At 57.5% G+C, this 15,067-nt stretch overlaps 1 protein-coding gene across 3 annotated transcripts in view; it reads left to right on the top strand.

Annotated features, from left to right (window-relative positions):
* The window catches only part of ZC3H12B (zinc finger CCCH-type containing 12B), a 76,340-nt gene extending 61,273 nt beyond the window's left edge, over window positions 1–15,067 (top strand). For 2 of the 3 annotated variants that reach the window (XM_029067837.2, XM_029067839.2), the window contains 5 exons: window positions 8,093–8,232; window positions 9,867–10,101; window positions 10,199–10,305; window positions 11,849–13,271; window positions 13,582–15,067. In XM_029067837.2, the coding sequence (XP_028923670.1) occupies window positions 8,093–8,232; window positions 9,867–10,101; window positions 10,199–10,305; window positions 11,849–13,271; window positions 13,582–13,720 (2,044 nt within the window). In that variant the 3' untranslated portion in view covers window positions 13,721–15,067. Of the gene's footprint in view, window positions 1–8,092; window positions 8,233–9,866; window positions 10,102–10,198; window positions 10,306–11,848; window positions 13,361–13,581 lie in introns of those variants that run through there. The other variant, XM_029067840.2, reaches the window with a different exon arrangement.

The following is a 15,067-nucleotide window of genomic DNA, read 5'->3' as shown; positions in this document are numbered from 1 at the left end:
CAGACTGGGTTGTATAGGAGAGTAGAGAGGTGAGGTAGGAAGGAGCAAGGTGATTGAGTGCTTTAAAGTCGATGGTGAGGAGTTTCTGTTGGATCTGGAGGTGGATGGGCAACCCCTGGAGGTTCTTGGGGAAAGGGGAAACATGGCCTGAAAGAAACATGGCCTGAAAGTTTTTGTAGGAAAATGACCTGTGCAACAGAATGAAGTATGGACTGGAGTGGGGAGAGGCAGGAGGAAGGGAGGTCAGCAACGAGGCTGATACAGTAATCAAGGCAGGAGAGGCTACCGGATTGACAGGGGTAGCAGTTTGGATGGAGAGGAAAGGACCGATCTTTAGCCACGTTGTGAAGGTTGAACTGACAGTTTGAATTTGTGGGTTGAATGAGAGAGAAGAGTCAAGGAAAACGCCAAGATACGGGTTTGTGAGCCGGAAGGATGGTGGTGACGTCTATAGTGATGGGAAAATCAGGGGAGGACAGACTTTGGATGGGAAGATAAGGAGTTCCGTTTTCGACATGTTAAGTTTGAGGTGACAGGAGGACATCCAAGTAGAGAGGTCTTGAAGGCGGGAAGAAATGGGAGACTGCAGAGAGGGAGAGAAGTCAGGGCTGGAGATGTCGATTTGGGCATCACCTGCGTAGAGTTGGTAGTTGAAGCTGTTGGGAGCGAATGAGTTCTCCAAGTGAAGCGAGAGGGTGTGGATTGAGAATAGAAAGGGACCCCCCGAACTGATCCTTGAGAGACACCCATGGTTAAGGAGTGGGACGCAGAGGAGGAGCCCGCGAAATGACTGGCCAGAAAGAAAGGAGGAGAACTGGGAGAGGACAGGGAAGCTGAGGTTGGATAATGTTTCCGGGAGGAGGGGGTGGTCAACGGCGTTGAAGGCAGCCGAAAGTTCGAGGAGGATAGGATGGAGTAGAGGCCGTTGAATTTGGCCAGAAGGAGGTCACTGATGACCTTTGAGAGGACAGTTTCTGAGACAGAGAGAGGGGAGACCAGGCAGACTGTAAAAATTGTCTAGTCTGTGGGCAGTGGATGTGGGCAGGGAATGTGACTTTTATATTGTTTTATCGTACTCTCTCAAGCGCATAGTACAGTCCTCTGCACACACTAAGCGCTCTATAAATTCCGTTGATTGATTGGTTGAGCAGTAGATCAGTCAGGTGCCAACCCTAGTCCCCATTCACCAGGGGGCTGCAAGTCTCAAGAGGGGAGAAGGGGAAACTGGGGGCCAGACACGAGGAAAGGTCAAGCTGACAAGTTCAGCAGAAATAGTCAATCAGCAGCGACGTCCGTGGCAAGAATCGTGAGAGCTGCGATCCATCACCGCTGAAGAACGGCCTACAGACTCGGTGCCAGCCCGCCAACCCGCCCTAGCCGTCTCCGATCCAGCAGCCTCACTGTCTGCCCAATGCATTCTGTGTTACTGCACCGTTTCTGCGTGTCCCCATCTAAGGGTCACAGTTCAGAGCCCTACAACAGCAAAGGGGTAGGTTGCCGAGCCAGTTCCGGGCTCTGGTGGGTAACTAACTCTGATATATTGGACTCTCCCAAGCACTGCACGCAGTAAACTCAATATATGCCCTCACTGATTAGTGCCAGTGGTCTTCCCCCTGAAACCAGGAGCCCGGGGCAGGGACTGGGTCCGGACTGATGATCTTGTGTCTACCCCGGTGCTTAGGACAGTGCTCAGCGCACAGGAGATACTCAACACAAACTGCCTCCATTTATTATTCTACCCGTTCGCTGGGCAGGATCACCAGGCCGAGTCGACGTGGGCATCCAGTGCCGTAAAGCTGCAGCGGTGTTCACTTAGAAACGCCGCAAGGAGTGATCAGAATGCAAAAAGGTCCAAAGTCAAGGACTGCGTGCATCTCCTTGTGGCTGTGCTGGACTCCACCCTGGCCTCAGCCAGGCTACAGTAGCGTGTATTAGCCCAAGTTGGGTCTCCGCCAAGTTTTTTTGCTACGCGTGGTATCAATGGATCGTTGGCAGAGGGAGTGGGAGTGTGACTTACCCTAACCCTAAGATTCAGAAGTCCTCGATTCCCCGGTGGGCTGTCTTATCAACAGTAGTATTTACCTAGTGCTCAGTGGGGGCAGAGCACTGTGCGTTTGAGAGTACTCTCGGGGTCGATCGATTGATCAATCAGTCCTATTTATTGAGCACTTACTGTACGAAGAGCACTGTACTAAGGTCTTGGGAGAGTGGAATATAAGAATCTAACAGAGTTGGTAGACACGTTCACAACAAGCTCACAGTCTAGAGGGGGAAACAGGCATTACTCTAAATACATATGCATGTGTATAAGTGCTGTGGGGCTGAGGGAGGGGCGAATAGAGGGAGCAAATCGGGGAGACACAGAAGTGAGTGGGAGAAGAGGAAATGAGGACTTAGGGAAGGCCTCTTGAAGGAGATGTGCCTTCAGTAAGGCTTTGAAGGTGGGGAGTGTGATCCTCTATTGGATATGAAGAGGGAGGGCATTCTAGGCCAATGGCAGGATGTGGGTGAGAGGTTGGTGGCGAGATAGATGAGACTGAGGTACGGTGAATAGCTTGGCATTAGAGGAGCCGAGCGGGCGGACTGGGTTGTGGTAGGAAATCAGAGATCGGAAAAGAAAGGTAGGAGGGGACAAGGTGACTGAGTGCTTTAAAGCCGAGGGTGAGGAGTTTTTGTGGGACGCGGAGGGAGATGGGCAACCACCGGAGGTTTTTGAGGAGTGGGGAAACCTGGACTTAGCGTTTTGGAGAAAAATGATCCAGGCAGCAGAGTGAAGTATGGGCTGGAGTTGGGAGAAGGCAAGGAGGTCAGCAAGGAGGCCAATAAAGTCAACAAGACAGGAGAGGAAAAGTGCTTCGATTAATCTGGTAGCAGTTTGGATGAAGGGGAAACAGTGAATTTAAGCCATGCTGTGAAGGTTGAACCAACAGGATTGTGTAGGTAGAATGAGAGAGAGGAGTCAAGATAACGGCCAAGGTTACGGGCCTGTGGTAGTGCCGCCTACAGTGATGGGAAAGTAAGGGGAGGGCGGGGTTTGAGAGAGAAGATGAGGAGTTCTGTTTTGGACGTGTTAAGTTTGAGGTGACAGCAGGACATCCTAGGAGAGGTGTCTTGATGGCGGGAGGAAATGCGAGCCTATGGGGAGGGAGAGAGATCAGGGCTGGAGATGTAGATTTGGGAATCATCCACATAGAGGTGGTAGTTGAAGCCAGGGGAGCGAATGAGTTCTCCAAGGGGAGTGGGTGTAGAGGTTCGGACCTTGAGGGGCTCCCACATTTAGGGGTGGGAGGCGGAGGAGGAGCCTGCGAAAGAGACTGAGAAGGAGACGCCGGGGAGAGATTTTGGAGGAAAAGCAGGAGAGGCCAGTGTCGGTGAAGCCAACGTTGGGTAAAGTTTCCAGGGGAAGGGGGTGGTCGACAATGTCAAAGGCAGCTGAGAGGTCGAGTTTGTAGAGGGAGAATGGGTGATAACCGGAGGGAGCTGTGGATTCAAGGAAGGGTTTTTCAAGGATAGGGGGGAAATTAGCGTATTTGAAAGCAGTGGAGATGAAGCCACTGGAGAGTGAACGGTCAAAGATGGCGGTCAGGGAGGGGGCAAGTGCTAAGGTACGAAGGAATGGGGTCAGATGCACAGGTGGAAGGGATGGATTTTGAGAAAAAGCAGGGGATCGCTTGAGATACTGTTGGGAAAGATGGGGGAGCCAAAAAAGGGGGAGGAGGAGGAGGGAGGGACTGGAGAAGAGCAGGGGAGGTTTTAAGGAGATCACACTTGATAGTGTCAATTTTTTCAGTAAAGTAGGTGGCCAGGTCATTAGAGGGGAGAAAAAATGGGGGAGATGGGTTTGGGGAGAGAGTTAAACATCTAGAACAATGGTGAGGCAAAGGGCGTGGGTGTCAATAAGGATGATGAAATAATTTTGCCGGGAATAGAAGAGGGCAGAATTAAACCACACAAGGATGAACTTTAGGTAGACAAGGTAGGCCTGATATTTGGATTTCCGCCAGCAGCACCCTGCAGCTCACGCACAGGAGCGAAGGAAGCAGATTGAGGAGGTGATCCAGGCCTGTGGTTTAGTGGTACGAGATCGGCCGAGGGATAGGGGAGCGAGTGGGTTGAGTTCAGTAGAGAGGGTTGTGTAGAGGGCATCAATTTGTTCATCAAGGGAGGGTAATTTGGGTATGGAGGCTAAATGGGGTACGATGACTTGAGTAAAACGGATTGTAGGTATCTGTGGGGGACTAGGACAGATTTGAGAGGCGGTGGTGTGTCGGGCGGAATAATAAAAATAATGTTGGTATTTGTTAAGCGTTTACTATGTGCAGAGCACTTTTCTAAGCGCTGGGGGAGATGCAGGGTAAGCAGGTTATCTCACGTGAGGCTCACAGTCTTAATCCCCATTTTCCAGATGAGGCAACTGAGGCCCAGAGAAGTGAAGTGACTTGCCCACAGGCACACAGCTGACAAGTGGCAGAGCTGGGATTCGAACCCATGTCCTCTGACTCCCAAGCCCAGGCTCTTTCCACTGAGCCATGCGAGATGGAGGAATTTCAGAGTTAGTGACAATAGAGATTTTACTGAAGATATTGAGATAGAGTATGTGTCCAAGTTGGTGGCTGGGAGAGCCGGTGTGGAGCAGGGGGTCATTGGAGTTGAGGAGCGACAGAAAGCGGGCAGCAAATGGTCATCAAGAACATCTCCATGGATATTGAAATCCCGAAGGACCAACGTAGGGATGGAGAAAGAGAGAAAGAATGTGAGAAAGGGATCGGAATAGTTCAAAAAGTTGGAGGCGGGGCTTTGGGGATGGTAGATGATCATGCCTAGTGTCTGGAGTGCGATAGAGGCGTGTGATTTGGATTTCAGGGGAAAGGAATGAAAGGGATGGGGGGGTAGGTGAAATGGTGCCAAAGAGAGTAAAATACAACAGAGTTGTGAGACACCATCCCCGTCAACAGAGGCCTTGCATTCTGGAGTCAGGAGAGGTCTTCTGTCCAAAGAAAAACTTCCTTAAAATGAGCAAATATTGCAGCCTTTCCACCCAGCTCATCAGAAGACTGAGCCTGGCCAGGCATGGCCAGGCTCGCTGAGATCCCTTGCTGTCCCCGCTGTTCTGTCCAACAGTGGGGCCCTCCAAGGATAGATGGGATCACCAGGACCACTGGATTTCAGGGGCCAGTGAACTGCTTCTTTGGAAAATCCAACCACTTGAAGCGTTGGGAAATGAGCATCCAGAAATGGGAAGCCACGAGCGGCCATGAGGAGACCTTACCTGTGGGCCCGCCTGATTGCATGTGTGAAATTAGGCCAGTTTAAGTGGTTAATTCAGTGCTCTGTACAGAGTAGGTCCCCGGTAAATGCCATCTATTGCTTGCGATTCCTGCAGAAGAGATTTTACCCAACCAGAAGTTGTGGAGAGAGGGCTTGCAAGGTCTAGCCCCCCCCCCCCCCCCCCCAACCCCCTTTCTTGTCCCCTTTGCTTCTTAGCGTGAACAACATCCCCAAGTCAGACAATAAACAGAAAGAATAGTGTATTGAGGGAGCGGCACCCGAGCTTGCCGTGCGGGCCTGCTCCGTAGGCCCTGGCCTTGATGATCTGCCCAAAGGCAAGTCCTCTTTGTCGTAATAGTAATTGCAGTGTTTGTTAAGCACTTTCTTTATGCAAGCACTGGGGCAGGTACAAGACAGGTCAGATGCAGTCCCTGTCTCACAAAGAGCTCACAGTCTAAGTGAGGGGGGAACTGGTATCCTGTTCCCATTTTACGGATGAGAAAACTGAGGTCCAGAGGAGAGAAGTGACTTGCCCAAGGTCACCCAGAGGCAAGTGGCAGAGCTGGGTTTTCTTTTTTAAAGTTGGGACTTGTAAAATGATGGAGTGGTGCTTACTGGCCCACTCGAAGACATAGATGAATTCACTCAATGGGAACAACACTGTGACCGTAACTATTAGGCAGCATGGCCTAGTGGAAAGAGCCCAGCCCCGGGGGCCAGAGGATCTGGGTTCTAATTCCGGCCCCTCCACTTGCCTGCTGGGTGGCCATGGGCAAGCCACCGAACTTCTCTGTGCCTGTTTCCTCGACTGTAAAATGGGGAGCCAACCCCCGTTCTCCCTCCCACTTAGGCCGTGAGCCCCATGTGGGACAGAGACTGCATCTGACCCGCTGATCTTGCAACCTGCCCCAGCGCTCAGTACAGTGCTCAACGCCAAGCCAGCGCTGAACAGGTACTACGGCTACTGGGGAGAGTGGGGAATCCTCAGGAAAACAGGGTCCGCAGTGCAGGTTTTCTCTCTGTTCTTCGGCTAGAACCCAACATTAGGGAAGGAAGGTTGGACCCACTGGGCACAGTGTGCCACGAAGTTGGAGGAACTGGTCTGGGCGTACACGCGCCATGTCGGACATGGTGAGAATTCCGGCCCAGGTCTTCCTTAAGCGTGGGGTTCTGGTAGAGGGGCCCACCCCATCCTTCCGAGACCCCGGGTAGCTTCTCTTCCTGAGGAAATCGGTTTCCGGGGTGTAAAACGGCAAGGACCCAAAGGGGATTGCTGGTACGTCCTCAGAATTCATCGGGCACCCAGCCTCAAGTGCAGTTTGTTAGGATGCCAAGGCACCGACCCGTGCCGGGCGGCTCCATTCATCCCATCCGGGGCTCAACTGGCCAGTGATGTCCCCGTTCCCATTCATTCCTCGTCTCTGCCTGTTCCTTTTCGGGTTTGTAAAATTCCACCTTCAAAGGCATAGTCATTGCACCAGTTCGCACTTATTGTGTGCCAAGCGTTATCGTATTCCCGGCCGGGAAAGATGTGAGGATATTGATTGGGCCCAGGTGCCCTCCCACTGGGGGCTCCTGATCTTAATGACTGTTTTCTCTTTTACCAAGCAGAGCACTACGGTGCAATATGAAACGGTGCACAGCATCCCCCAGCGCAGTGAGCATTTTTAATTGGCAAGCCCCCGGCACCATCATCTTAGGCAATTAATAGGTTCCGGTCCCCCCACTGAGTGCTGTGCTTTCATCCTGTGCGCTTCTATCCCCGTTGACTGGTGGGAACTGCCAGGCCCCACGGCTCTGCCCCTGCCCTTCGTCCAGGTCCTCGACCCTCCTCTGTGGACGCAATAGCACCGGAATCTTCCGGGGAGGGACGTAAAGGTGGTCCAGCCACGATTTGCCCTCTGGTGACCCATTTCCTTATTTTGGGCCACCCCCAAAATAATCTTGGGGAGCCCCGCTCCTCTTCCATACTGACGTCGACTAGCGTATTCAGCTGATAAGTCTTTAAGTTCATTCATTCAGTTGTATTTATTGAGTGCTTACTGTGTGCAGAGCACTGTTCTAAGGACTTGGGAGAGTACAAAACAGCAATAAATAGTCACGTTTCCCATCCACAACAGACTTATAGTCTAGAGCATAAGGGAGTCTAGAAACTCACAGTTGCGGAGAATTCCCCCTTCCAAAAGTCATCGGTATAGATTCGTTCCTCGGCCAGCAAAGTGTGAAGTTGTCAAGGAGCCCATAAAAACGGCCCGTGGCTTTCCATCCCAGTGTCTGCAGTGTTCGCTTCCGGGTTGCCGTTTTGTAAAGAACGCAGGCCCGCCTTGAATCCCCTCCACCAACTCGCTGTGGTCCCCGGCCCGTAAGGAATCCCCACGGGCCGGCCCTAGGACCCGGTAGATTGAAGTTGGCGGCGGCAGCTAGAGGCGAGGAGGGCCGGGGGAAGGAGTCAGAAGTCGCGAGTAGCTCCTCGAACCCAGGGCGTCCAGCCACCAACCTCGTGGGGATGGCTCGATGATGGAGAAGGGAGTGGAGAGGGGTCACCCCTCCCCACATCATCCCTTGTCCTTTAGGTTTGAAAAGGCTCCCGGGGCACCGGTGACCTCCGGGCACCCTTCTGATCTCTGGGGAAGAAGTTTAGCTTCTTAGGATAGTTGCCCTGGGTGGTCGGATTTCCAGGTTCTGTTTTCATTATCCATGTGCAATCCCAGGGAGGAAAATTCCTCTCCAGCCAATCACGCCCCCTCGGTGACGGTAGAGTCTATCCTAAAGCATCGTGAGTTTTTCTTGACCTCCGTGCTTGATTCCCCCTCATCTCTTCCAGCCACGGAAATAAAGAAAGCTTCTCCTGCCGAGGGATTCAGTTAGCTGTGGACTGGTTTCTGGAAAAGGGGCACAAAGACATTACTGTGTTCGTGCCCGCTTGGAGAAAGGAACAGTCTCGCCCAGACGCACCCATCACAGGTAACGCCGCAGGGCGGGAACTGAGCACGATTCCTTTGCCTCCTCCTCCCCGGCCAGTCCCCTCCCCCATCGGTGTCCGGTTCCCGTTTTCCAAACACAACGCTTTCCCACGCCTCCCCTCCTGGATTCGGAAAGCAACGCCGGATCCAGGGACCGGGTCCAGCCACCAGCTGGAAGGAGCCCGGGTTTTCCCTAGAGGGTCAAATAAACACTGAAAAAAGGTAAACGTTGCCTTTCCCATGTGACACTTGTTTTCCACTGGGCGGGAAATGTGGAACTGGTAGAGTTTTCCAGGAGTTGAGGAACGGGGTTGGGGTCCGGCCAGCCAAGAGCGAGGTCTCTTCCCTGCAGATCGTAGCCTGGCTTGTTAGAGCAGGGTTGTTTTGGAGTGGATGGGTGTTTTTTTCCTGGAAAATTATTGGTTTTGGTCCCCATCAGCCCCAAGTAAACGCGGGCAAGGACGTCCCTTGTAGGTGAGGGAAGTGGTTTGGCGGCTCCGAGGCCCGGTTCCAGAGAGAGGCCTGGGACCAGGGGATCGGCCAGGACCCCTGAATCGAAAGAGAGCATTCAGGGTGTTTTCGGCTCCTCTCATTCCCCACTGGCAGCATCGAAGCAATCCGCAGCCCTCGGAGTCCAAACGGACTGGGGGGGGGGGGGGTAGGAGGGGTCGGAAGAAATTTGCGGCCAACAAAGAGGCAGCGGAAGGATGCCCCGTCTAGTTCAGAAACACCATCCACCCGAGCTCAGTAGCCGGGAGACCAGCCGGTCCTTAAAAATGGCAACACTGAGCTCAGAGAGGCTACCGTCCCTCATGTATTAAATGCTCTACTCAGAAACATGTGGCTTGGGTTGCTGACTGTGAATTTAGATTTTCCTCAAAAGGGCCTTTTGAGGAACTGACATTTGGTCTTCAGGAAAGGTTTTTTTGCCTTCTCAACAGCAGGGACTTTAGAGATAGCACCCGGGCCTGGTCTTTGCGGCCGGTACAGTCTCCCTGGGCCTGGTATCCCAGTTGCAGCCCGGGCCACTTCCCTGGGGCTCAGAAGAAAGGCCCGACAGAGCCCTGAATCACTGACTGGTTATTTCATCCAGCAGCCTAAGTGGCAACTGGTGACAGACTTGCAGATTATAATTATTCGTTAGGGTATTCGTTAAGCGCTTACTGTGTGTCTCACACTGTTCTAAGCGCTGGGGAAGATACAGGTTAATCAGGTCGGGCCCAGTCCCTGTCCCACATGGAGCTCACGGACTAAGTAGGAGGGAGAAGAAGTGTTGAATCCCCATTTTCCGGATGAGGAAACTGAGGCGCAGAAGCAAAATGACTTTCCCAAAGCTCTCACCACAGGCAAGTGGAAGAGCCAGGATTAGAGACTCTGGCTCTCGGGCCCAGGCTCTTCCTCACTAGGCCGGGCTGTTTCTTTGATTGCACTCCCTTATCTGTGGAGCGACACGGTACTTGGGAACCCTAGAGCTCGGGTCCCGAAGGGGTCACCTCCCAAGCGGGCTGTGTAGCCTAGGCCTGAGCACAGCGTCCCCTGTTTCGGCACCTTCCAACTGGGATAAATACTACTTTGCTGGCAGCTTTAGCTGGGGGCTTGGACCTGGGGACTCAAAGAACCTCATCCCTTTGACAGATCAAGAAATCTTGCGAAAACTGGAGAAAGAGAAAATTCTGGTCTTCACCCCGTCCCGGAGGGTCCAGGGGAGGAGAGTGGTCTGCTACGACGACCGGTTTATCGTCAAGTTGGCTTTTGATTCCGACGGCATCATCGTGTCCAACGACAACTACCGGGACCTGCAAAATGAAAAGCCCGAGTGGAAGAAGTTCATAGAAGAGAGGCTGCTGATGTATTCCTTTGTCAATGACAAGTACGGTTACACGCGGGGTCGAGCTTAAATACGATGTGCTCGCTTTCGTGCTCTCTCTCTATCCCTCTCTCACTCTCCCTCTTTCTCTCTCTCCTAGATTTATGCCACCCGATGACCCTCTAGGACGCCACGGCCCGAGCCTTGAAAACTTCCTGAGAAAGAGGCCAGTCATTCCGGAACATAAGAAACAACCGTGCCCCTACGGTGAGTAGTGGGTTGGAGGGCAGACACTGTGAGTGGAGGAACCCTCGTCTTTAGATCCCTCTCCCCTGGTCCCCTGCTGCGGAGCCAAGCTGGACCGTTGTGTGGATTTTTCTGCGGGTGTGCTCAGACAGAGCCACAGGAGTGGCCGATGGGGCCTCGGGGCACGGAGAATTACAAGAAAAGGCGATGAAAGAAAAGCAGCCAGGAAAAGAGTGGGCCTGTAATAGTAATAATGTTGGTATTTGTTAAGCGCTTACTACGTGCAGAGCACTGTTCTAAGCGCTGGGGGAGATACAGGGTCATCAGGTTGTCCCACGTGAGGCTCGCAGTCTTCATCCCCATTTTCCAGATGAGGTAACTGAGGCCCAGAGAAGTGAAGTGACTGGCCCACAGTCCCGCAGCTGACAGGTGGTAGAGCCGGGAATCGAACCCATGACCTCTGACTCCCAAGTTTGGGCTGTTTCCACTGAGCCACACTGCTTCTCTAGGAAGGGGGCATGGCTGCCAATTCTGTGGGATGGAGTTGGGGGTGGGGAGGGTTTTAAATGATGCTTCCTCATTTTGCGTGCACCACCCCTAGCCTCCCCCTACCCCTAGCTCCCCCACTTCATGCTGCGGTCCAGATGTTCTCTCCCCTACAACTTCTGGGCTTTTCACGAGGCCTGGAAAGTCCCCAGATCCGATCCTCCTGACCTGTCGCTCCCCAAAGCCCGACTGCCCCCGTGCCCCGGCCCCAGCCCCGGCCCCCTGTCTCCCTCAAACCCCTGCTGTGAATGAGCAGATCCCCCCTACGGCAGCGGCTCCTGGGGGTTCCCAGTTGCTTGAGGAGACCCCTGGGTGTGGGGGAGGCTAAGGCCGACACCTCCTGAGAAAGGCAGCCCCGTCCCCCACCCCCTCTGGTTCACCGAGGGCCTTCATCTCGCCTGGCCGGGCGGTCGCCGTCCCGATCAGTCGGTTGTGCGCCCTCCACGTGAAGAGACGGTAGCTTGCCCTCGTCATTCAGGCCCGGTCCTCGTTTGCGGTCCCCTGGGCGGGCGCGGGTCTCCGCGCGCGTGTTAACGCGCATGCGTATCCGTGTCCGCTCACGCGGACACGGTCGTCCGGGGGTGGGGGGCGGTCCCCTGCGCGTGAGCCTTCCCCCGAACCACCCCCGAGGTTTCCGAGCAGGCGCGTGCCGCTGACCCGCCAAACTAACTCTCTTCCCCTCTTCGAAGCCCTACTGAGAGCTCACCTCCTCCAAGAGGCCTTCCCAGACCGAGCCCCCCTTTCCATCCCCCCTTCCCTCCCCTCAGCACTGTGCTCATTAATATATATTCTTTATTATCCTATTTATTTTCTTAACGAGGTGTCCCTGCCCTTGATTCTATTGATCTTGATGATGTTGTCTTGTTCCGTTTCGCTCCTCTGTCCGTCTCCCCCGTTTAGACGGTGAGCCCGTCACTGTCTAAATTGGCCATTGCAAGCGCTCAGCACAGTGCTCCGCGCAGAGCGAGCGCTCAGTCAGTACGATCGAATGAATAACCCGGGGGCCTCTCTTCCCCAGGCAAGAAGTGCACGTACGGCCACAAGTGCAAGTACTATCACCCGGAGCGGGCCCACCAGCCGCAGCGGGCCGTGGCCGACGAGCTCCGCATCAGCGCCAAGCTGTCGGCCGTCAAGACCCTGAGCGAGGGCGCCCTGGCCAAGGCCGCCGGCGGCTCGGCCGGCCCCAAGGGCGAGGCGGGGCCGGAGGGCAAGCGCGTCGCCCCCAAGCGCCAGTCGGACCCCAGCATCCGGTCGGTGGCGGCGGCGGAGCCCGAGGAGAGGCTGTCGGCCGCCCGCAAGGCCGAGGCCGGCTCGGTCCCCTCGCTGGTGTCGGCCCTGAGCGTGCCGACGCTGCCCCCGCCCAAGAGCCACGCGGCCGGGGCCCTGAACACCCGCTCGGCCAGCAGCCCCGTGCCGGGCTCGTCGCCGTTCGCCCACCCGCAGGTCAGTCTGGACCACGGGGGTGGCCGGCGCTATCCCCCCATCCTGGTCACCAACACCCACGGCGCCCCGGTGGACTACAGCGAGCCGTACCCCAAGTACGACTCCCTGGCCGACCCCGGCTACTACTCCATGCTGAGCGACTTCTCCGGAAGCCTGAGCCTCGGCAGCGGGGACTACTACGGGCCCGGCGCCGAGCCGGACCCCGGCCTCTTCTCCCGCAACCCCAGCCCCGGGCCCGACCCCCGCCTGAGCCAGGCGGGAGGAGCCGGCTACGCCGCCTTCGGCGAGCTCTACCTGGGGGTGGCGGACGGCGGGCCGGAGGAGACCCTGAAGATGCGCCGGTCGCCGGCCCGGCACCGCCCACAGCCCTTTGCCCCCGGCGCTCTCCACGAGGCCCTGGCCCGGGTCCAGAGCTACGGGCCCGAGGAGCCCTGTCCCGGCCCGCGCAAGCCGCCGCTCTCCCGCCTGGCCCTTCACGTCCAGCACCCGGCGGCCGGGACCCGGGCCAGCTGCCCCGGGGACTACCCGGGGCCCCCGGGCGCCCAGGGGGCGGCGGCCCCCGGCGCCCAGCCGGGCCGGGCCCTGGTCATGACCCGCATGGACAGCGTCTCGGACTCCCGGCTCTACGAGAGCCACCCGACCAGGCAGCGGAGGCCCCCGCTCTGCCGGGAGCAGCACGCCAGCTGGGACCCGCTGCCCGGCCCCGCCGACTCCTACGGTTACCACTCCTACCCGCTGAGCGGCAGCCTGATGCAGCCGTGCTACGAGCCCGTCATGGTGCGCAGCATGCCCGAGAAGATGGAGCAGCTTTGGCGGCACCCGTGGGCCGGGGCCTGCGGCGAGCCCCGCGAGCCGCCCGCCGTCCCGGAGTGCCACTACCAGACCTACCGGAACCTGTGCAACATCTTCCCGGCCGGCGTCGTCCTGGCCGTCATGGAAAAGAACCCGCACCTGACGGACGCGCAGCAGTTGGCCGCCGTGATCGTGACCAAACTCAGGTCGGGGCGCTGACCCGCGGCGCCCGGGCGCTCCTCCGGCTCTCCGGGCCGCGGGGCTGGGCGGCGCCGGGCTGGGCCGGGGCCCCTCTCCCCTCCCTCCCCCAGCCCCACGCCCCGCCCGGGCCCCGCCGCCTCCCCTCCGGCGGGACGCCATCCCGCTCGGCCAGGCGGGGGAGGTCGGCTCGGGGAGCACTGGGACCGGCTTTACGTCTGGAGCGGGACGAGCCCCGTGGGGCAAGCTGGGGGCTGGGCCGGGGGGTGGGGGCGGATTTTTTCGCGATGGGCTTTTTTTTTTTTTTTATAACAAAAGCAAAAATCAAAGGAATCGCTCCCCGACACCCAGGAAGAGAACGCCCACCTCGCCGCGTGGATCTCCGGTGCCCTGCCCTCCCTCCACCGCCGACTCCCGGGTCCCGTCCTGGCCCCTGAGCCGGAGGACCCAACCCTAGCGTGAGCAGTTGTATCGCATGTACGAGTGTCGATTATTTCCCATCCGGGACGCGCGCGTCTGTGGATCCGCCGTCACCTTTCGGGAGGTGCGGAGGCGCGTGTCTCCGGGTCCCCGTCTACCCGCGCTCGACCTTTCTCGAGGTAGGTAGGTGAGGAGCTCCAGATGGCCTCCCCCGCGGAGGCCGCCCGCCCGCTGAAGCCGATTTCGGAATCGAGAGCCCGCCGGCGGTCGGGAGGGGGTGGGGGGCAGAGGCAGGGAGAGAGAGGTGCTCGACGGCGGAAGCAGCAAGCCGGCCCTGTTCCCTTTGCACTTGGAAAACGTCAGCGGTCGCGTCGGTCCAGCCGGCGGCCTCGGCAGCGTGCCTCTTCGGAGGGACCAATCCGTGGGGGAGGCGCGTGCCCCCCGGCGCCCCGGACCCTCCCGTCGGTCCCCGACTTCCGGGCGCCCGCGGCGTAAATCGGGGCCCGTTGCCGGGAGGGGGCGGGCGCGCCCCCCGCCCTCCCCCGGGGTCGCCGGGACGTCAAGTTCCCGAGACGCCGCGGCCCTGGACGGATGAACGCCGCACCCCCGGGTGGGGGCGAGACCGGGGATCGGCCCACCGGGGACAAGGGGCGGGGGCGCCCCACCGTCGGCTCCCGGCGGCCGGGCCGCCCCGGCCCCGATCCGCGCCGGAGGGGCGTCTGGCCGCCGTCCGGCGCGGGGTCGGGGTCCCTGAGGAGGCCGGAGGCCCCGGACCTCCAGGCGGGGCATCGTTTGCGCGACTCGTCTTTTCCTCAGGGTGGAAACCTTTGTAGCTAAAATGCCTCCAGAAGAGGCGTTGGTCGTTTCTTTTTTAAGCTGCACTGAATGGACGCCCTTTTTGAATCCAATGTACAGTTCCACATTTTGAACCATGACCGGCTTGGTATAGTTCTCAAGCTGGAAATGGCCGACTTCTACTGTAGTTTTTTCATGCAAGTTGAGAAGGCCTGGTCCGGGCCTTTTGTTTCTTCATGAGAAGGTGTGACACTTGCCTAAATGTTTCTTACTGTGAAACGCACAGAATGTGAGGCTGCCGTCAGGGTTGTTTCTGGCGTTTTGATCATGGCTTGCAAGGCCGCGTTCCGGACCCTTCCTCTTTCTCCGGCCCCGCTGAGCGCCCCCCACCCCCCCGCCATTTTGACGTTTCCTTTCCCCCTCCGCAGTTGAAGACGGAGGGGCGGCGGGGGGGGAAAGGAATCGTCCCCCACCTTGAGCCCCCCATCCGCCGTTGGTCCCGGACGGGCCGGGGCCCCCGCCCGGCGGCGCGATCGGTAGTCCCCGGGGGACGGCCCCGGGGCGCCTTCCTGGAGGGCGCCCCCGCCGG

This window comes from Ornithorhynchus anatinus, chromosome 6 (assembly GCF_004115215.2).
Source record: "Ornithorhynchus anatinus isolate Pmale09 chromosome 6, mOrnAna1.pri.v4, whole genome shotgun sequence".
Classification (NCBI taxonomy): domain Eukaryota; kingdom Metazoa; phylum Chordata; class Mammalia; order Monotremata; family Ornithorhynchidae; genus Ornithorhynchus; species Ornithorhynchus anatinus.
The sequence above is the reverse complement of the archived record's forward strand: the minus strand, read 5'-3'. Positions and strand labels throughout refer to the sequence as shown.